Source organism: Engraulis encrasicolus, chromosome 16, assembly GCF_034702125.1.
Source record: "Engraulis encrasicolus isolate BLACKSEA-1 chromosome 16, IST_EnEncr_1.0, whole genome shotgun sequence".
NCBI lineage: Eukaryota > Metazoa > Chordata > Actinopteri > Clupeiformes > Engraulidae > Engraulis > Engraulis encrasicolus.
The window spans coordinates 4,802,829-4,825,507 of NC_085872.1; the positions used below are offsets into that span (position 1 = coordinate 4,802,829).

The window sequence follows — 22,679 nt, forward strand, 5'->3', positions numbered from 1 at the left end:
TGTGGGCCCCCTATACACACGGGGCCCTGGTAACTCAGTCGCACGTTACCCCCCTGAACGACACCCCTGCGTGCGTGAGTGTGTGTGGAGAGCATGTTCTAGTCCCAAAGTAGCTGATCTGACCCCCTGAGACTTTCGGCTCTGTATGGAGGCCCTCATGTGGAGGTGTTAGTTTTAGATGTGTGGTGCTGAATCAGTAGCAGAGGAACATAGGTACATGCACACAGGCACACACACACACACAAACACACTCTCTCGCTCACACACACGCACGCACGCATGCACGCACGCACACACCTGGAGCAGGACTCCTGTTCGCGGGTCAATTACGCGAATCTTTTTATCCTTGCAGGATGTGGTCAATCTGTTGCCATCTGTGTCAAAGGACATGGAGAGGACCACATCTTGATGTACAGTGATTGTCCGCACAGGGTTCCTGATGACCTGCTCTTCAATGTCTAAGTTCCACACCATGATCTGTACAGGCATGTGCAGAAACACACAGATTTAGGTAGGGTACATACCTGAATTCAGCACATGATGCAAAATCGCAAGGGCAATGTTAACATACGTGATAATATATTTAAGCTGCTCAACAATGAATTTGAAACAGTGCGTCAAAAAATAAATAAGAGCCATAGAACCATTTCCTTTGTCAAATCTCAAGGTCAAATAATATAATGGATGTATCCACATACATAGAACATATGAATGGGAGTGTGGAAAGGTGTGTGTGTGTGTGTGTGTGTGTGTGTGTGTGTGTGTGTGTGTGTGTGTGTGTGTGTGTGTGTGTGTGTGTGTGTGTGTGTGTGTGTGTGTGTGTGTGTGTGTGTGTGTGTTTACCTTGTAGTCATATGCAGTGCTGAAGAGTATATTGCCGGCAGTAGGGTGCCACTCGATGAGTCCTACTCTTCGTGAGTGGCCTTGCAGCTCTTTTGAAGGCACGGTAATATTGTGTGTGACCCCTTCCTTTGGTATATCCCATATTTTGATCTGAAGTGTACACGCACACACAGACAGACAGACAGACAGACAGACAGACAGACAGACAGACAGACAGACAGACAGACAGACAGACACACACACACACACACACACACACTTATTTAAAGTATGTGCAGTGGTGAAAGTAGACAGGTGCGCAGCACCGGTATAACATTTACAGCTGGTGAGCAGTACCGTTAAGAGAATAGGTTTAATGCTGTCCAAAATCCCACATTTGAAAAAAGTAAGGCCTGCTGTTTCAGTAGAAAACACATACAACCAGACTATGCCATTTGAGACAAAAGTCCTCCTATGAAGAGACACCCAAAAATAGTCATGCAACAATAATAGATATGTAATGCTCATGTTATTTTTGTTTGTTTATTGTTTGTTTGCGGGTGGTGGTGGGGAGTAGCATCGGTAAGAAACGAAAACTACTTTCACCCCTGACCATTGTATTATAAACTATGTGACCATTGTACATCTGCGCGATACAGTTTCATTGCTACACAGTATTTTGTCAACTCAAACGGCTTTCAGAATGCAAGAAAAACAAGCAAACAATTAAATTCCTTACAAACCATAAATAACTTAATATACGTAAAAAGCACCGTTCATTGAAGCAGACTTACTGTGGCATCCTCTGAACATGAGGCTATGCAGAAGTCATCAAATGGATTCCACTTGATGTCCAGCACGTTCCCCCTGTGGCCTGACACTCGGGGATAATGTGGATCGATCTTCCCAGTCTAAAAGAAAGCACACGTAGCATAGTGGCAATCAGAGACCACTCACTACTCTGATGGTGTGGTTGTGTAAAAGGAATAGTAAAAACATGAGAGAGGGGGGGGGGGGGAGAAATAGCGTAGACTGACAAACTAGACACATGGAATGACGAGAAACGCGGAATGACTGAATGCTGTTTCTTTAGGCGAGAGGGCACACCTAGATAGGCCAAAAAATTTAGATTTAAAGACCAGACTGTGAAACTTCTCAAAGTAATTAGGGACATAGAACCTAAGATTTGTTTGTTTTGGAAGTGTTCTGAACATTATTTAGGTCTGACTTCCTGGTCTAATTGGGTGTTTTGAGAAAAATCTTGTTCCATAATAATATCACCATCTTTGGAATGTAGAAAACAAGACCTTTGTCTTTGTGTGTTGAATGTGTGGGTTTGGTATGAAAATCAGTATCTATTTTGCTTCATAAAGTGTAACATTTAGACAAATGTATGCCAAATTAAACAAAATGACTAACCAAACGACTTCTAAGGACATTTTCTTGTGAAAGAGGACATGCAAATGGACCAAATTCTGAAACAATCTCAAAATGTCAAATCTGAGAATAGCTGCTTTTGGGTGTGCCCTCTCACCTGTATGCATTTTCAGGCAACTTCTTTTGCCATGTTCATTATTGTTTTGAAGCCCACAGCTACAGACAGGGTGCTAACTATTACACTATACTACTAACACTACACAAGGAGAACACCTTCTGTATATATCTAATCATATTGAAGAATTGATAACTGGTCCCAGCTTAAGGCAGTAAAGTGAAGTGCTGTGGTCTGTCCCAACTACCCATGCCACATGTCAGGGCAGGAACGCCAGCATACCGTATGTCTCATCCACAAGTTGTGCTAGAGCAAGTTAGAGCACAGGACAGCACACAAGGCTGCCAAAGAACATTGAGCAACCACACAGCACAGTAAAAAAGAAACCCAACGAATGCTATCTGAACAGAATTGCAAAATATCATCTGCCCTGGTGCGTGTCTGTTCCCCAGTCAAACTCATGTTAGATCAAGCACAGCGAGTGGAGGGAGGAATTTGTTCAAAAGGGCCTAGGAGGAGGCATTCCATTTGGTGAGTCAGCAATGTGCTCGTAGATAGCTCTGCCGGGGGGGTTGGCTAGGAGCAAGCTGGCCTGTGCTGAGGCTTATCCAGACCTGCCTGACCACAAAAAAGTGCCGTCAGGGTGGTGGGGCAACATCATCCTGCCAGCCTGCCTCTCTGCACCGGGATAGTGAGATCACTGCCGCCTGATGGATGGAGGTGGGGTGAGGTCATGACACCACAGCCTGGTTACTCCCACTCTGCCCACAGGTGAGACTTAATTTATGGCTCACGGCTGTGCAGGGCAAACAGCACGTAGGTGATACGAGATGCATTGAGGGAAGAAGAGAAGGAGGGAGACAGTGAAATAGGAACGATAGAAATTCAGTGAAAAAGCAGAAAGGTGAGTGAGATACAGTGAACAGATAAAAGTGTATACAGAATGACATGGAGGAAAAGTAAACAGTAAAAGTCACTACTCAGGATATATAACAAGTTCATCTGACAGAGAGCACGAGTCAGACACGAGAATGAGATAATGCGGTGGGCTAAAATGTATGGATGGGGGACTGGCTGTAGGTTGAGTACATTTGAGAACAATAGTCTTGTCATCCTGAGACAAATCCCCCGTTTATCTAGAGCCTCTCAAATATTAGACAGAGAGCAGAAAGGAGTGGGGCGATGCAAGACTCCCACTCTTGCCCTCACCGCTCTGCCATTCCTCAGTCTACTAGGTCATTCCTGAGTGAGTCAAGAGTGGGGTATGTTCAAAGCCACCGCTTAAGAACAGGGAAGACAAGGAGAGGAGGTGGAGAACTGGGGGAGGGATGGGAGCGTGGTAGGGGAGAAAAGAATACTGTTCTGTGCCTGAGGAACACATACACTGTGTGCTGGTGTGCAGGTGAGGAGCTGGCTTTTGGTTCAGTGAGGCTAATGGCTTGAGAGAATACTGCAATGTACACTAAGAAGACAATGTCCATCTATGCACACAGACACATATACATATACATACACTCACATATCCCTACGCCATCACACCACCAGCCTGAACCGCTGAGGTAAGGCAGGGTAGATCCATGTTTTCATGTTGCTGACGGCAAATTCCGACCCTCTCATTGTGGCAGCAGAAATGAAGACTCATCAGACCAGGCAACATTTTTCCGATCTTCTAATGTCGTTTATGTTGAGTCTGTGCAAATTGTTGGCTCATTTTCCTGTTCTTAGCTGACAGGAGTGGCACCCAATATGGTCTTCTGCTGCTGTAGCCCCTCTGCCTCAAGATTTGATGTGCTGTGCGTTCAGAGCTGCTCTTCTGCATACCTTGGTTATAGCGAGTGCGTGATTATTTGATTAATGTTGCCTTTGTGTCAGCTCGAATCAGTCTTGCCATTCTCCTCTGACCTCTGGCATTAACAAGGCATTTGTGCATACAGAACTGCCGCTCACTGGATATTTTTTCTTTTTCGGACCATTCTCGGTAAACCCTAGAGATGGTTGTGTGTGAATATCCCAGTAGTTTAGTAATTTCTGAAATACTCAAACCAAGCCCCTCTGGCACCAACCAACATGCCATGGTCAAAGTAAAATAACCTTTATTCCCCATTCACATGCTCTGTTTGAACTGCATCAGATCATCTCAGCCTTGCCTACATGCATAAATGTATTGAGTTGCCGGCATGTGAAATTTGCGTCAATGAACAGTTGGAAAGGTATGCCCAATAAAGTGGCCGGTGAGTGTATGATTTTATCACAAAGGGAACAAGAGTTATCCAACTATAATGATAAAATTCCACCACCACAAGATCTTAGCCCATCCAGCAGTTCTTTGAGTGGCAGTGAAGAATCTAAAACAAGTCTAACAACAGTACTACAGTTTTAAATGTGATGTGGCCTACTTTGCGACAGTGTGTCTAGAACTATGTGGATGGTCTTACATGGCGGAGATGCAGGACCAGGAAAGCCCCACCTCCTGCACATTCTGTGATGACGGCGAGGAAGCGTGGATTGACGGCGCAGAAGTGGTTGTCCTGGACACTCTTTGAGATGGGCACGCCGTCATAGCAGTGCTCTTTGGTGGCAGCCTTCCCGAACACATGGCGGAACTTGGAGCTGCGGTACGGAGGACGCCATGACATCTGGGGGGAGAAAGGAAAGACCAAGAACATGAACATACAAGACTGACAGAACAGAGAACGGATGAAATGGTAAACAGACAGCTGTCTGAAACATCACACCCATCTTATCTCTTGTGTCACACAAGTCGGCATATAATAGGCATGGAACACTCCCTTGTTCCACAGATGAAAGACTTGATAAGACTGTGTAGCCCACAAAGGGCAAACCATCAACCCAACACAAAATTGCACAATTCTCTGCTGACAGCAATCTGTGTCCTTGCCCTCCACAGATAACCAAGTAAGAGTTTCACCTGAGCCATTTTTTCTTATTTTTCCCTGTTACATTTTCTCCCACTGTCTTTGGGTGCTGGGCAGTGAAATCTCATCATAGGCCTTGTCAGTCCCAAGTCACGCTTAAGCAGTATCTGTTGCTTACTATACAGATTGGGACCAGGGCTCCAAATTAACACCAGCCAACTAGCCAAATGCTGGTGAAAGTTCAGTTTGGCTGGTAGAAAAGGCCATCTTACTAGCCACTTTGTCCCATTAGTCAGCATGTGTTTGGCTAGTAAAATTAACATCTACTGGCCATTTTGGCTGATGAGGAAAAAAGTTAATTTACAGCCTGTATTGGGTCTGGGAGCGAGAGTGGGAGTGGGATTTGCTTAAGGGCGTGTTCTGCACAGGCAACTGTCAGATGAATAAGTCATCTGGGAGCCTCCTAAGTGCTTCTGCAGCAGCGAGTAGCAAGCCAAGCCATCCTACGCAGCCAGAGCCCTGTCTGCCCTGCCCATTAGCAGTAGGACGGACAGACTGAAGGAAGTATAGGGAGGAAGACAACATGCAAGGCTATGGGATGATGAACAGTTTTCTGTGTGAATGGAGCACTATTAGAGGTCAAAGGAATAAAAAAGAATGAAACATGTCTTGTGTCACTCCTAAAATAACCATTGGTAGTGTGTTGCATTCGGTTTGTCAGTGTGGCTACAGCTGGACAAGGGCCCTCAAAAGCCTACATTTATAGTGGACAGTCTGACGTCATGTTGGCGTTATAAATAGGCCAGTGCAGGCACTGGACCAGGGGGAAACCTGCATGAGGACGGACTTGTGGGTGTGGTGCTTCAAACTGGCGGCAAACTGCCGTTCTGACTGAGGGCTTCTGACATTTCGTCTAGTCTCCCCTCTCCCTCTGCTCCTTGTCCACCAAGATCACATTCTGCCCCCGGGCTAATGCTGCTCACACAGGAATGCTGTCTGAAATGACACAGAATGAGCATGATGCCATTCCTGCGAACAGTTTAGAGACCAGACTACACACAAGTGGCAGCTTCAAGCATGCCCTTTTGTGCTCGTCTTGTCTGCAGTCATGTGAAAACTGGCTCTGCAGGAACGACTTTTCATGGAGAAGCTCTTAGAAGTCTGCATGGTTTGTACGAATGATAGAGATAGAGAGCGCATGTGTGTGCGTGAGCGCAATGTATGTTTTTTTCCCCTCATGTGTATTTCTGTGTCTGTAAATGTGTGGTTGTGAAGGGGAAGGGGACTATTATGTCACTGTGTCAATTCAGGCTCGGCAAGACCTGGAAGTTCAGCTGATAATAATCGCTCACCCTCTCCAAAGCATCAACCATCAAACCAGCCGGCCCTGTTCTTCAGAGGAACAAAAGCCATTACACCTGAAGCACACACAGCTGCAGCCCTCGACACACAGGCTTACAGCCATGTCACTGGAGCACAATGCAGAGGTCACGTACAGTAGCGAGCGGGGCCAGGTCTGTGGCTGTGTAATCAAACTGGTGTGGGGAGTGGCAGAGCAGAGGAAGCAGGCTTTAGACTTTGGAGCAAATGCGGAATGGCATGAGCTGACCCTTGTTACCTTAGGGTGAAAATAAAACAAAGCGAAATGGGAACTAAGAAGTAGATGCATTGCAGCGTATACGTTTCTATCATTGTTCACTAATGCCACAACGACTTCTGCATGGACAAGCGCTGTCTTCACTACGAAAGCCTTCAAATTCAATTTATAGCCCCATCAAACAAAGAGCAAGTAAGGAAAGCAAAGCATGTAAGAAACCATTAGCTGAATTTCCTTCCATAGGCCAACAAGCATTGGACATTTTGACTATTTTCTTTTTTTTTTACACATTTTCCATTGAAGTATACTACACAACAGACTAACAATAGACATAACAAAACTACTACTACTACTACTACTACTACTACTACTACTACCACCATCACCACCACCAACAACAACAACAACAACAATACCACCACCAACAACAAAACATTAAACAAACTTGTGCACTACATTTGTTTAATTGCCAACTCCACCCCCAGCCCTCACACACACTCACCACAAGGTTACTAGACCCCTTATGTAGACGTACCTTGACCTTCAATATTGCCAATTCATACTCAAAGTCAGATCTCAACTGCCCCAAAGTTCTAAAGTGCTAAAGGCGAGAGCTTGACAGAGAGTATGGCACCAGTGCATATACCCATCCCAAATGCTCTGCAGAGTTCAGAAGGGGCCAGAGGCAAGCACCCCTGTTATATCAGTGTAGTGGTCCATGTTGGCCACACAGATCACATGGTGTCAAAGTTACCACATGTCACTCCAGCCTCACATTCACTGGGCCTCAGACAGTACAGCGGCCGCCTGCCGTGTATTGTAAGCACTGCATGAGAAACATGAGACTCAAGATGTCCAGGTGAAAGGATGTGAGCCTTCATGGTGGTGGTGGTGCTGACGGTGGACGTGGGGGTGGGGGCTCTTTACCTCTCTGTGTTGTTGGCCCCAAACACTGACACACGACAAGGCTGTGTCACGGAGGGTTTTCACTGAAATCAAACACCACCACTGGGAATACAATGGGCCTTCGGTACAACGGTGCCGTAATGGATCAAGGCGCAGTGACAAGACACTGACTAGGAGCATGTTGCTCGTGTGTGTGCCTGTATGTGTGTGCGTGTGCGTGTGCGTGTGCGTGTGCGCGTGCGTGTGCGTGTGTGTGTGTGTGTGTGTGTGTGTGTGTGTGTGTGGACCATGCTGACTACTGGGTTTGTAGAGACTGCAGCTGCTGAAATGCAACAGTAGTGTGAGTTTGGTGCCACGAACTTCACCAACACCTTCTGAATACGAGTTCGCAACTGTAACTTAATGTGACTTTTAGGAAAAGAAAGGACCCCACATCTCCCCTACAGACTTACAACAAGACTTCTGCCAGTATCGGAAAAAAGGCAATCAGCCAGCCAACGGCATATTGACAGTAGAATCATGATGTGCAGTCATGTAAGTGCAACTATTGGGCAAATTCATGGCTTTTTTTCGTGGGTTGCATAGCATTGACAGGTGCAAACCCAGATGTCAACACTCCATACACATGGCTATCGCTCAACAAACCACACATAGATTAAAAACCCTCAGCCTTGTGTAACTGCCTCACTCTTTTTGAGCCAACATACCAAGGGGGCGTGATTTGTGGACAGGTTGTTGAGGTGAGGCGATAGGCGATACTCATGATGAAATCCTTTGGTAGACTTTATAGCATATTTACAGCTCTGTTGTCAAGAAGGAGTTAATTATTGATGGGCACATGTATTAGGCTGGGTGTGGTGAGATTGAGGAACAATACATCCAGTCTGAGGGGGGACTGTTGGGGACATGCGACTACACATACATACTGTACTTCCTGTAAAAACTGCACTGGCACATTAACACACACTGTTAACCGTGTTACATAGATTTTTAAAAATAAAGTAAGCTTACAATTGACTTGACTTGACACTACAACAATAACAAACTGCGGTGCCTACATCATGCACGTGTAAACACAAATACAACGTGCACAGAGAGAGAGAGAGAGAGAGAGAGAGAGAGAGAGAGAGAGAGAGAGAGAGAGAGAGAGAGAGAGAGAGAGAGAGAGAGAGAGAGAGAGAAACATGCTGACACACTAGATAGAGACACATACACTTACACATGAAATTCCACACATTAAGTTACTCTTTGACTGGCCTAGTGGCCCTTGGATCCTGTAAAACCCATGAGAAATAGTGGACGAACTTAGCGTTCCACAGAAGACATGTCTGAAAATGTGACAAAACAGATAAAACAAGCATCGACTGAAAAATAGAGGGCTATATATAGCTTCCCTGTAGGACTAAATATGCCCATTTTCTATGTACGTATTTATAGCAGTTACAGTGACACTGATTTGTTTCTAACACTTCTACCTGACTTTTATTCACCAACACTGTAAAAATACAAAATAAGAGTTCCTAGTTTCCTATTCATATGAACATGTGCCATTTAAAATAACATGGCCCTGCCATTGCCCTGCCTTTTTCAGCATGAAAAGTTCATATTAAAGCAACACTGACAGAAGATTTCAAACCGTCCGCATGTTATTGGAAGCAGCTGGTATCTGTTCTGAGGAAGAGAGTCTTGTTTGAGCCTGTCCTACTCCTAGGGCCATAAAAACCACACGTTCCCTCAGACTGTAATAAGCCGTGTCCCCCACCATCTCACCTCATCTCCAACACCTGACTCCAGACCCCCAGGCCTGGGCTGAGATCGCATTCACTTAATCTCGCTCCTTCTGCCTCTCCCTCTCCCAAAACACACACACACACACACACACACACACACACACACACACACACACACACACACACACACACACACACACACACAGTAGAGGGGCGTGAAGGCTAGTGAGAGGAATATCTTAAACCGCTACAGTGCTTGAGGAAAGGGTTCAAGAAAGACAGAAATCTTGATGCAGTCATGAGGAGGGAAAAAAGTGATGAATCAACTGGTGAATACTGACATGAGCAATAAAAGTTTGAACAGTGCTTACCCTGTCTGCAGTGTGGAGGAGGGCACCTCACAGTTGGGAGTGACGGGATCCTGGACTTAAGAGTCCAAGCAGGTGCTCCGTCTTTTTTCGAGGCACACTTCAGATCTGGCTCCACACACACATGAAGAGACGGTTTACGGAGAGACCAGCTCAACTGATAGAAACAGAGAGAGGGAGGGTGAGGAAGATCTGCGAGTTCAAGCTGATTCAAAGCCCACTAATATCCAGCCAAGTAGTCCCGGATCTATGAGAGTGTGTGAGTGTGCTCACTGTGCGAGGGAGAATAAGGGTGTGTGTGACCAGAGAGAAGCAAATGAGGCTGAGATGACATGAGTGTGTGTGAGCACTCCCTGAAAGGGAGGAGCCTTGCAGAGCCTGAGCGAGACAACAAGGCAGGTAACGACAAACTTCCTCCCTCCTCTCCTCTCTTATCCCCCCACCCCCTTCACATCACTTCTCTAATTGAGAGCTGTCCATCATTGCGAGCTGTCTAGCTGCTCTTTAGGTTTTACTGCCACACAGGACAAAAATAAAGCAAAACAAGAACAGACCAAAACAAAAACCTTTGATACTCATTCATATTCAAGATTCAAGATTTGTTTATTACGTCTTATTATAGGTTTGAAGCCTATAAAGAGTAAAAGTTGTAGTGTTTTTTTTGTGTCCTCAAAAAAGATTAAAAAAGAAAAATATACCACCTTGTCAGCTGCAGGTCAAAAAGGCCTGCCTTTAAAATGCAAGGAATGCACTCTTAAGTTTGGAAACAGAACTACAGTCAAAAACTTCAACGTAATTCTTTCTGAAGACTTTCAGTTAGAAACTGTTACAGCTACATACAATTACATTCTGTTTTATTTTAACATCCTTAACTGTCCTTTCAAGTCTCAGTCATTTGTCCGATCAAACAAGCTATTGTCATTTGGCCTTAATACCTGACACACTCTCCAATTTTTACAACTGAATTATGATAGAACATCTCTAGTGTATTTAATTACCAGTGTTTTACTGGTGAGCAGTGGACCTGTCTGAACAACTTGGGAAACAAACAAAGCTAACTGGTAGAAACCCAAACAGAATCCATCTTTTCTTATATCTTGGGCCCTTTAACGGTAGTGGTGGAGACAACTGACAGTACACAATGCAATAAGAGATGGCAGCTGGCCCAAAGCACAATAAGACCCATCCAGCAGTATGAGGGTTGACTGACAGAGGTTAACATTAGCAGGAGTCAGGAAAGTGTAGCTCCTAGTACATCACTGCAGTAGACATGAGAGAGGGGGCAAATTGTGAACAAATACAGTCATGCAAACACACAAAGACAAATACGCCAAGATCACAACGTTTTGTCTGGGAACAATTAGTGGCTAAAGATACGTTGGGTGGACCTTGTGTCAAAGAAGCTGGAAGTAGGCTAACTTCAAGCCTGTTTCCTCATGTTCAAAGCTGAGGGCTGGGAGCTTGGGGGGGGGGGGATGTCAGGCTCAGGCCTGATATAGTGTGACCCTTGCAGCCGGTTACTACAGCTTGTGTCTAACACATCTGTCTCGGGTCTCAAAGGCTAACGTTTAAGCTGAGGAATAAAACTAACTCACAGTTTAATGTGCTGTCCAATGTCCCCATGTCTCTCTAGTCGCCATGAAAATACACAATTTGGTCACCATGGAAGCCATGTTACTATCCCTGACACTCAACCTCAACCGAACCAAGATCTCTCTACTGGTAGTTTCTATCTGTGGGCCTTAGCTCTCAAAGCCCAGATAGGCAACTAAATCCCATGTTTTGGGACCATTCAGAGACATATTCCTCTGCATTCAGACTCAACCTCCTGCCGATCAAGAGGCAGAGCAAAACCAGCCCAGCATTCATATTCATGGAGTGCTAAGCTGGGTAGAAACCCATTAAGGTTGAGAAATACAGAAGCTCTTCTAGAGCCACACAGCTGGACTTCTCAGCAACATCACTTCACCCTGCTTTGAGCAGACAAAAGCTTCATGGTTGGAAGTCTCTGCATTGTGTAAATATGGATATTTAACCACAATAAAATCGGACGGCATTATCGCAGCATTCCAGAATCATGTAATCAGTCTTATGTTTATAATTATTACACATGGTAAAATGTTAGAAAAAAACAACAACAATGAGTCTTAATGATGGCCCCCACCTCCGACGCCCTTATGAGCAGACTAATGGCTAAGTCCAGTGGGAACCTGGGGGGTGCTCTTTGACAGTGTGAGGCAGAAGCCACTATTATGTCTGGCTCTGTCATTTCAGCAGTACTGGTGATGAGACGCTTTCTTTGCCAAAGGACACCTGTTTTAGGCTGCAGACTGGAATGAGGGCTAATTCACTCAAGATAGATGTGAGGGGCAAACGGGCCATTGCTGTTTCCATAGATGTTTCCGTAGTTACCACTGAAGAGGTCTTTTGGGTGTCAGCAGCATGCAAGAGGTCTGCTGTTAGATTAGACAGAGCGGTCCCTCTCTGCATTCGTGTTTCCCTGCATTCTGTAATTAAAGAGTAGAGGAGGGACAGGTCCTGTTCTCCTGATTGTGACAAACATTCAGGATTTATGTGGCAGACCAATCTACTGTATATCACAACTACTGTATACTACCCAATGACTGTACTGTAGCCTGATGAAGGTCGAATTACTTTATGGACAGTTCAAAAACATTTCTGTGATTGTCAACAATTATGACATGTGGCTATAGGCTGATGCTACAGTAGGTAAGCATGAAAACAAGCACCTGAGATCTGTTATAATTCTATGACTTCACTGGGAATTTGAATAAAAGTATGTTGAGTTTCAGTGTTTTAAAATATTATATGATACTGTACTATGTGTATATATATACAGTATATACATATTAGGGGTGCAACGATATTGAACCAAACCGACGTATCGTACCGAAAAGACCTGTACCGAATCGAACAGTGCTGTACAGAGTACCAAAAGGTTGCGTAAAAGGCTACTCTGTTCATGTTTTTCACTGATTCTTGAGAAAGTGGCTAAAACAGGTTGTAATGTTGACAGAAAAAAACAAAGCGAATTACAAAATTATATGGTATATCCTTGTTGACTAAGGTCTTTGCATATCAGAAATGCACAAGGCCAATCTCCCCATTTTGTATTTTTTTCAGAAATCAGGCTTTTCTCTGATCACACCTTGTATTTTGTCAACACCGTCAGACACAATTAAAAGTAATTAAAATTGTATTGATTTGGTTGCATATGTATCTGGAGTTTTTAAGTGATTATGTGTATTTTTTGGTTCACACCTATACCTTTAAATGTTGAAAATTCACTTTTGTTCTATTTTAATACTGTTTCAGGTGTTCTAATTTTAAAATATGTACCATCATACGATGCTTACTTAACGCCTAAATAGACCAAACAATTTTTTGTAATTTCACAAATATTCCTGTAGGCTTAATTTGGCTATTACTTTGATAATTCAACAACTCCTAAGGAAAATGTTGTAAGCACATTCATTTAAAATGTCCAAAACTCCTTCTTACGGTGGTGACTTAAGAACTGACGGTGGTGACAGTAATCTGAGAGTGGTGAAAGTGGCCTAATTTGTACCTGCATTTAGCAAAATAAATAGCCCTCTCAAGTCAATGGCATCTTGCATGAACACTTTATGATTGTGTGTGCACAGTATGTTTGTACATGTGTTTTTTCTTCATTAGTTAGATTCTCTAGGAAGTAGGCCACTGGTTCTTGAAAATGTGGCAAAAACAGTTTTTAAGTTGTTCAAATCCAAAATATAGAGGTGTATTATCATAGATGTAGGTCTTGGCTGTGCAGTGAATGTATTGCCCAAGCTCCCCATGTTTAACATTTTTCATAAAATGGGCTCTTTCTTGTTTTGTCAACAGCGGCAGACAGAATTAGAAGTAAAAACATATGTTTACTGTATTAAAGTGAATTACTTTAACAATTCAACATAACTGTAGATACTTATTGTATGCATATTCCTAAAACATGTCAAAAACATGTAAAACATGTGTTTTTTGGTGAACTCCATCAGATGTCACCACCGTAAGGTTTTCTGACAAAACAACCTCCAAAGGCACCTCAGTGGTGTCTAGAGTATCATTTTGGATCACAGTTATTACTAACATGCCTAGTAATGTTTCATTAACCAGCACAATTTAGTAAAATATGGAACAAGATGATGAGCGGAACAAAATCTGACGGTGGTGACATCTGACGGTGTGAGACAAAAAAACACTCTTTTACATATTATGCATTGTTTGTTCACATTAGCCTTTTCATTTTCGCTCTGTTTCTTGGGTGCTTCATACCTTTCCTGAGAAAGTATATATTAATTAACATTAATGTAAAATAATACTATTAAAACATCCTACGGTGTTGACAGTTTATGGTTGGGACAGTACCAGTGTCCAAACAAATAAACAAATTGAGGACAAAATAGTAAACTTACAGGAGCTTCAGTGATGGTGAAGTATGCAGTAGACCTAAAGGTTTGAAAAGGGGTCCTCAGTAATGAAAATGACCTTGTGCATTTTATTTTTTTTTAATTTTTATTTTATTGTCTTTTTAAAAAAATCTGACGGTGGTGACTAATATGCTGGACACACTTTGAGCAATCAGAAAATAGTAGTAAATATTGTTTTACATGCACTATGTGCACATCTGTAGAACCACTTTAATATGGTCTTCCACATCATGGTGATATTGTTCAATTCTGTTAGTGATTTTTGTATTTTAAGTCAATTGAAATGATGATGCCAGTCCTTGGGACAGGCGTTTTTACAGGGTGTGGACAGGTTTATAGCCATGAAAAGTAATAAAATTACACTTAAATATTTCAAACAACTGTATATTTGTGTAACAGACCCCTTGGCCATTACCTGGATTCATTTTGTTCGTGAAAATTTTGTTGATTTTCAACAGAATTAGCATTTTACTGCTGGGACATGTTTTTGCCAAACTTTCAAGAATCAGTGTTTTACATTATGCTGCTACTACATGCAGAGGCTCGTGTAGAACCCTGAGAGAGAATGCAAGAAAAAACAGGTGTAGAGGCTTGGTCTTTGTGAAACCTTGAGGAGAAAGTACTATTTCTTACACTGATCTCAGACCCAAAGTAGCAGGTTGAATGTATTTCCTTTTTTTCGTTTGTATTTTCAAAAAAAATTGGTGAAATTAACAACGTGCTGAGGAAGAAAATGGTTTTCTATTTTGTTCCCATATACTGTACCGAAAATGTACCGAACCGTGACCCCAAAAACCGAGGTACGTACCGAACCGTGATTTTTGTGTACCGTTACACCCCTAATATATATGTATATTATCTGGAGTTCATATAATAGATAACTCCTTTAGTGTTTGTCCATAACAAAAATAAAAAACCCCACCGTAAAAAGATCTATGCATTTGGTTGAAATCTCTGACTTCCTGGGGCACACCACATAAAAAGGCAGAGGGTAACAGGTGCATGGAATTGAAACACTTCACAAAGCCAAGCAGGCTACAACTACTAAACACTCCGCAGGAAAATTTGCATTCATGTCCTTTCCATATTCTCCATTTGGTTGGGAGCAATGCAAAAAAGAAGCTGGGTGTCTTGCAGGTGTGTTTATCAAGTCTAGAAAACATGGTACGCTTAAGTAAAAAAGCTTAGCCGTTATACAGTTAGGGCCATAAATATTTGGACATCTGCACAATTTTCATGTTTTTGGTGCTGTACACCATCCCAATGGATTTGAAATGAAACAAACGAGATGTACATTAACAGCAGACTTTCAGCTTTAATATGGGCGTGTTTGCGTCCAAATCAAGTGAACTGTGAAGGAATTATGATATTTTCTATCAGTGCTACCCCATTTTTAAGGGACCAAAAGTAATTGGACAGTCTAGTATTTATACATCAAACTTTCAATTTTTAATTATTTGTTTGCAAATACTTTCCAGTCAGTTACAGCCTGTAATTTGCAATCCATAAACATCAATAGACACTGGGTTTTATCCCTGGTGATGCTATGGTGAGCTCTCTATTGCAACAGTCTTCAGTTCCTGCTTATTCTTAGGGTATTGTCCCTTCAGTTTTGCCTCCAGCAAGTGAAATGCTTGCTCAACCATACTCAGGTGAGGTGATTGGCTGGGCCATTGAATAATATTCCACTTTTTTGGGGTAGAAATGGCTAGTGGCTTTCAGATGAAGCTTTGGGTCATTGTCCATCTGCACTGTGAAGCATTGTCCAATGAGTCCAGAAGCATTAGGTTTAATATGACATGATAATATAGCCAGAATTCATCCTGTGGCTTTTGTCGGTAGTCCTCATCATCAATAAATAAAAGGGGATAATCGTATTGACAGATATGCATGCCCACAACATGACACTACCACCACCATGATTCACTGATTGGGTGGTATGCTTTGAATCATGAGCAGTTCCTTCCCTTCTCTACACTCATTTCTTCCCATTACCCTTGTACAAGATGATTTTTGTCTCCTCTGTCCATAGGATGTAACTCGAGACCTATACAGTCTTTTTAAGACGTTGTTTGGCAAAGCCAAATCTGGTATTGCTATTTCTGATGCAATCAATAATTTACATCTTTTAGTGAACCCTCTGTATTTCCTATGGTGAAGTGTTCCTCAATGTTCTTGATCTTTTTCTTGATTGTTGCCTTGGACATGTATCCACCGTTCACCTGGACACTGTTCTACATCTGGCCAACTGTTGGGAGATGGGTTTTTGTTCACCAGATACAGAATATTGCCTGTCATCCACAGCATTTGTCTTCCATGTCTGCCAGGTAATTTGGTGTTACTCTGGTATTTTTTTTCCAACATTCTGAAGTCTTGAATTAGTCATATTCAATGTTTCCCCATCTTTCAAATGGGTTTGTTTTGATTTTGTTCCACCTTATGATGGCTTGCATCACTGATAGTGACAGATGGACTTTGGATCTCATGGATATTCCGTAAAAATATATGGAAATGCAAATGGAACACTTCAAATGAACTCTAAGACCTTGTATTGACATCTTGGTGATGGTGTAGTATGGGAATAATACACATCTGACTGGAAAATAGCTGAGAAGCCTACTGTCCAATTACTTTTGATCCCTTGAAAAGTGGGCAACACACACAAAAAACGTTGCTATTTCATTCCTGTTTATGCGATATGGATTTTAACACCTTCACATTAACGCTGAGAGTCTACAGTAAATGCACAGCTTGTTTGTTTTATTTCAAATCCATTGTGGTGAGGTATAGGGTGGAAAAGGATGATACTTGTGTTGCTGTCCAAATATTTCTGGCCCTAACTGTATCTACTGTATATGAGCTCAAAGCAAAGCAGGTGTGGACAAAGGATATCATAGGATCCACTACTTCACAGAAGTTATTTTCATTGGGTCTCACAGAAAACACAGTGTAATACATTATTTGTCTGGCCATCCTTCTTTCTGGCTAGGTCACTACTGCCAGGAATAATTAAATATTATCACATGAAAAGCAAAGTTAAGCACCAGGCAGCATTATATAAAACAGCTAAATATGAATTATTCTAAAACTAAAAACAATATGAATCATTAACCTCAAATACGGCCGATACACCCAGAATGAAACTCCCTACAGATGAACTCATCTCTAAGAAATTGGTGAATCATAGACCTAAGTGACGTAATGACCTTCATGAGGAGAACAAATAAGTAAAATCCCCAAATGCTACATTTAATGACCATTCCCCTCTTGTTCCCAGCCTTGCGGGAGGCCTTTTTAGGTCACCCCCTAAAATCTCTCATTCAAAGTTAAAGCCATACACAATACTACACCAAAACATACAGTATAATACTTTGCCGCAAATGTAGCTTACCAGAATGAACAAATGACACACTGGGCTTTGTGTGCTGTTGTGCATGTCTGTACAGCGGCTCTGCATTGTTTAGTGAAGATGCACGATTGTGCATCATCTCTGGCCCGGGGTGCTTCCTGATTGATCAAGTATTATGTAATGCCTGAGCTGTAATACAGTGTGTCATTAAAACATGAAGAAACAACACTGAAGTACTTTGGCGTCCATCAGAAACAGCTGTCCACATTGTGATCCGTTGGCAAGAAAAGTTTAACATGAAAAAAGCAATCCTTCTCCATCTCATAAGGGCCTCCTCCATGTGATCTCCACAAACCTCTCACAGCTCTGTGTGAATCACTGCCACCAGCTGAGTTTCACTCGTGCACTCAACCAGCAAATATCAGACGGTCATGTGAAAGCTGACACCAAATCAATCCCTTTATTGACTTACAGTAAGAGGCTGGGCTCCATGACCCAGTAAGGGGAACTTATCAGATAATGATGACCGTATCATTAACGTAACGCAAGGCAAAGTCCAAACAAGGCTGTTGAAAGCACATCCCTTACTAGTAAGTAATCGCTGGCAGAGTGTGGAGGCCCCACATGGCGTGTCAAGAGTGCAAGGGATTTACAAAACATCCCAGGAAATATTGTCTCAATGCTGTTACTTTGTCGACTACACGCAGATAAATAAGACATGGCAGGTAGTTGAATATATTCCATAAGGTAATGTGAAAAGGCCCTGTGTAATGGGAGATATTGGACTTGTAGAGATTATTCTGCCCAGAAGTTCATTATCCCCTTTTGTGACCCGATTTAGCTTCTGTGTCTGGAATCTTTACAGACATCTACCATTGCGCAGTGTTCCTGCGACTACTATCTAATGGAAAGAAAAAATGACTATGTACATGTGGGCTACACACTGACTAATCCAAACCACAAGGACGGGCCAGACATAAGCACAACCTTACTCCATTGCTCTCATACCCTCCAAAAGCCGGAAGACAGGATAAAAGAATCAATGCATCCGCTGCAATCGTTCGCTTTATTGAATTTCACACTACTAAATATTCCTAAATCAATCAGGACCTGTTCTTTTAAGCTCATTAGCCATGGCAGTCAAGGCCGGATCACTTGGCTAGCCTCTTAAAACTGAGCTCCATTCAGAATATTCCAGGGAGATTGACATGAGCCAGACAGTAACCCAAAGTGAAATTCAGTGCCACTCTGTGAGCTAACCATGTCCACTTCAACCTCCCCCACATATCCACTACTAACATACAGCAAGGGGGATATGAGGAAGTCAAGGGTTCCCAGTCAGAGGGTAGCTGGTGGAAAAGGGTCTTAATCAGATCTGCTGTCATATCATATTGCATTAGCGCACAAGGCACCCTCTGCTGTGTCCTTGCAGAGTGCGTTTGGGTTGTGATGATATGAGGGGAACAGTGAGCTGCAGGGTGTGGTCCCTCCCTGTACCGATGAGAATCACAGTGCCCTGTGGTTTACCGCCCTGGACTGGCTGGGACTTAATAAGGAAAACACACACAGATGCTGTGCTCAGCAAATCACAACACACATATACACAGGAGCATTTATACATCCGCTGCTGCGTCAACATACTCCATTACACCCCCATCACGTTAATAATAGATGGAGTATGTTCTCTCTGATCGACATTTCTTAGTTGTGAGTATGACCTTCATGTTGCTGGGCAGGAAACAGAGCTGGGGAATCAGAAGAAACCGGTGTCTATTCAAAGCCCAAGCAGAGCTTCTCCTGTTTGTTTACATCCCAAGAGCAACAACAGCAACAGCTGGAAACCGTTACTCTGTAATCTCTGAAGTTTAGCCACACTTAACAGACTTAATAGACTTGTTTATAAACATGATGGCAGTGGCTGAGCCTGGAACCTCTGCAAAACTGCTGGCTGAGGACAGAGCGATGAACAGGTACCAGCTAGCCAGGGCGAATCCAACGAGCTCGCACACACATGTAATCTCCCGGGTAGGAGAGACTCTACTGCCACAGCTGAGATAACCCTACAGCACTGGACAGCTGTCGCTGGCAACTATAGACACGTGCTGAAACAACTGACCTCTCATCTCCTAACAAGATGGCAAAAAAATGAAATGTATGAGGACAGCAGGGGGTGCCTGGTACACTAATGCCCTTGGCTAAGCCAGCAGATTAAGCCCTTTCTCCACCAGCTACCCCCCTGGCCAACCACCGGCTCCCTCACTGTAGCATCCTTTTGGTGGCTTGTGTGGTTATTTTCCATCAGTGAATGCGAATGAACAGCTGTTGAGAAAGTAACAGTTCTGAGGAGAAGCTAAGGGTGGAGGAAAACACACACAGGGATGATCATGTCAGGCTGCCATCTTTCTGTGCATGTGCAGATACTGCCTGGTTATGTAAGAAGCTTTAGGATTACAGTAGCACAGCAGGAGCGATGCATCATCATTCACCGGGCGATGCAGAAATATGCTACACTAAAACCAGTTCAATTGATGGTACTGTACTATCATGTCTATTTTTATACACACAGCACACGTGCACACACACACACGTACGCATGCACACCCGCAAGCACACAGACACAGACACACATACACAAACACATCTGTTCAACACAGCAAATTTAAGGGCTGTGATTCACTACTGGTGGAAGAAGAGAACCTGCTTGGGTTGTCTTGGAGTATAGACGAACGAGCAGCCTAAGACACCAAAGGATAGAGGGAAACGTATTCATTTACATTCTTGTATCGAGATGTATTATTCTAGACACATTTCTGTATCTGTGTGTGTGTGTGTGTGTGTGTGTGTGTGTGTGTGTGTGTGTGCGTGTGTGTTTGTTGTTCAGGACTCAAGAGTTAGTGAAAAATTCCATTGTATCACACGCTAGTGGGTGTATGACTCAAGAAGGCATCACTAAACAACCTGCCTACCTCAGACAAAGAACAAACCAAGAAAACATGAGGTCATCCACGTTCCAGGTGTCTTCTGTGCCCATGCTGTGCTTATTAAATGCATTGGCCCTTCACACATTGCTCAGAATGGCTGTGAGCCTCACACTGATCTAGCCATTCCGGTCAGCCAAAACTAGACAGGAGGATCTAGTGTATTGACAACATTCTAATCAGAAAGGGAGTCAAACGGGGGCACTCGTACAATAAACACACCCTTAAGGATGCACTAAACTGGCTTGTGAAGCAGAGCAGCTTCACAATAACTGTGCAATACACATATAGGATATGTGACAGTGATTATGGAATCATAAGCCAAGTAAAGCTCACCTGGGAAACTCCCAACTCCCATTGTCATTGTGACACAGCACTCCAGAGCACACAAGTGTTCACTGCACACTACGAAATTGCATTTATGCCTCACCCGTGCAAGGGGGCAGTCCCCAATGGCGCCCCTAAGGGAGCAGTGCGGCAGGATGGTACCATACTCAGGGTACCTCAGTCATGGGGTAGGATGGGGGAGAGTACTGGATAATTACTCCCCCCACCCACCTGGCGGGTCGAGAGTCGAAACAGCAACCTTTGGGCTACAAGTCCGACGCCCTAACCGCTTACCCATGACTGCCCTATTGTCAGCACCACCCCATATGACTTAGAGAATAATACTTTCTCAATGAGAGACAATTAATCAAGGGGGAAAGGGCTGGTTCATGGGCATGTTTGCACAGGGTACACCTCCCTCTCCCTTCTGGACTGGTCTCGCCCTGCGGACTTTGATACCTCTGAACAACCATGCAGCTGTTATTCCAGCTACAGGGCTTTCTCACAGCACAGGAGCCTATGGTATTAATCAGAAGAATCATTATCCTCTCTCTCTTATGAAGGACACCAATGACCATTTTAGGCTTATGAACTCTGATGACAGCTGTACTGGCAGTTTAGTAGGTTATTTTATAGACAGCTCAACTTTACTCTAACTCTTCCAGGCAAGTTTTATAACCCAGAAAAATGGAGCGCAGTCTGCATATCTGCAACTATTTCTTATAAATATGGCCTTTCATAATACAGTGGCAGACAGTTTCATACAAAGTGTGCAGGTGTTTTCACAACCTCACACTTACCTATGGAACACGTGATCATTGGACGTCACTAACACATCTGGCCATATAATCTACCCAACAAATACGCGTTACAGGTCCTAACTCCACACACTCCACACGGATCACTTCACAAAGAATAGGCCTACAGAGGGCAAAACTTAATTGCTGCGCTGCCATCAGAGTGGGTCATCTGTATAGAACTTACAGTTCGCTAAATAAGTGACTTCAGTGCAACTTTGTCGGGTTCACATTAAATTCGAGTGTGCGTTATTCGCGAAGTACTAGACATTTACGCACCTGGAATGAACATAAAACCTTACTGATGGAGACTTTACACACCATTGATGCAACGTTTCAATGACTATGTCGTTACAACGTTAAGGATAATTACCTTAGTAATAATGGCACAAGATGTCAGCAGGTGACAAAGGAGGCTATCCAACGGTGCTCGTCCCGACAGACGCCCTTCAAAAGTGTCTGCACTCTCTCCTAATCTATAACCTCTGAAATATTAAACGTGTACATTCCTTGATGAGATGATGCGCACTGTGTCAGCACAATTAGCAAAGTAAACACAACACTAATTTGGGTTTAAGTTAGCGTTAGCTACTCGTGCGCCGGCATTGGCGTGGCGCTGCAATGTTGACGGTAGCCTAATGCAGGCTTGCTGGGTGGAGAATGATGCTGGAAGAGAGGAGGAGCGCGCCTCACGGACGCAGTGGCCTGATTTTTGTAATGCATCCTGCCTTGTGGTCCTCCTTATGTTGCTCGCTAAGATGTGCCGTGTAATAGCTTGTTATTTTCAGCATGTAGTTATCACTACTCAATTTCCCAGAATAACCATTAGTTCACCAAATTAGAGTTTTCTCCGTCCTTATGCTCACGCTGATGTTAATGTAAATTGCGCAAAAGCTAGTGAATATGCAGAACTGAATCTGTGTGAATGAAGTTGCTCAAATGTGATTTTGATGTGAAGGTGTTTCCAA

General features: G+C 43.3%; 2 protein-coding genes across 3 annotated transcripts in view; both read right to left on the reverse strand.

Moving 5' to 3' along the window:
• The window catches only part of coro2aa (coronin 2Aa), a 28,061-nt gene extending 5,797 nt beyond the window's left edge, over positions 1–22,264 (reverse strand). The window contains exons 1-6 of one of the 2 annotated variants that reach the window (XM_063218360.1): positions 22,085–22,264; positions 9,795–9,948; positions 4,750–4,950; positions 1,617–1,733; positions 844–993; positions 298–477 (exon numbers count right to left, since the gene is read on the reverse strand). In XM_063218360.1, coding sequence (XP_063074430.1) covers positions 298–477; positions 844–993; positions 1,617–1,733; positions 4,750–4,950 — 648 coding nt within the window. In that variant the 5' untranslated portion in view covers positions 9,795–9,948; positions 22,085–22,264. Of the gene's footprint in view, positions 1–297; positions 478–843; positions 994–1,616; positions 1,734–4,749; positions 4,951–9,463; positions 9,545–9,794; positions 9,949–22,084 lie in introns of those variants that run through there. The other variant, XM_063218359.1, reaches the window with a different exon arrangement.
• The window catches only part of trmo (tRNA methyltransferase O), a 101,548-nt gene that overhangs the window by 22,108 nt on the left and 56,761 nt on the right, over positions 1–22,679 (reverse strand). The gene's annotated exons all lie outside the window — the stretch shown is intronic.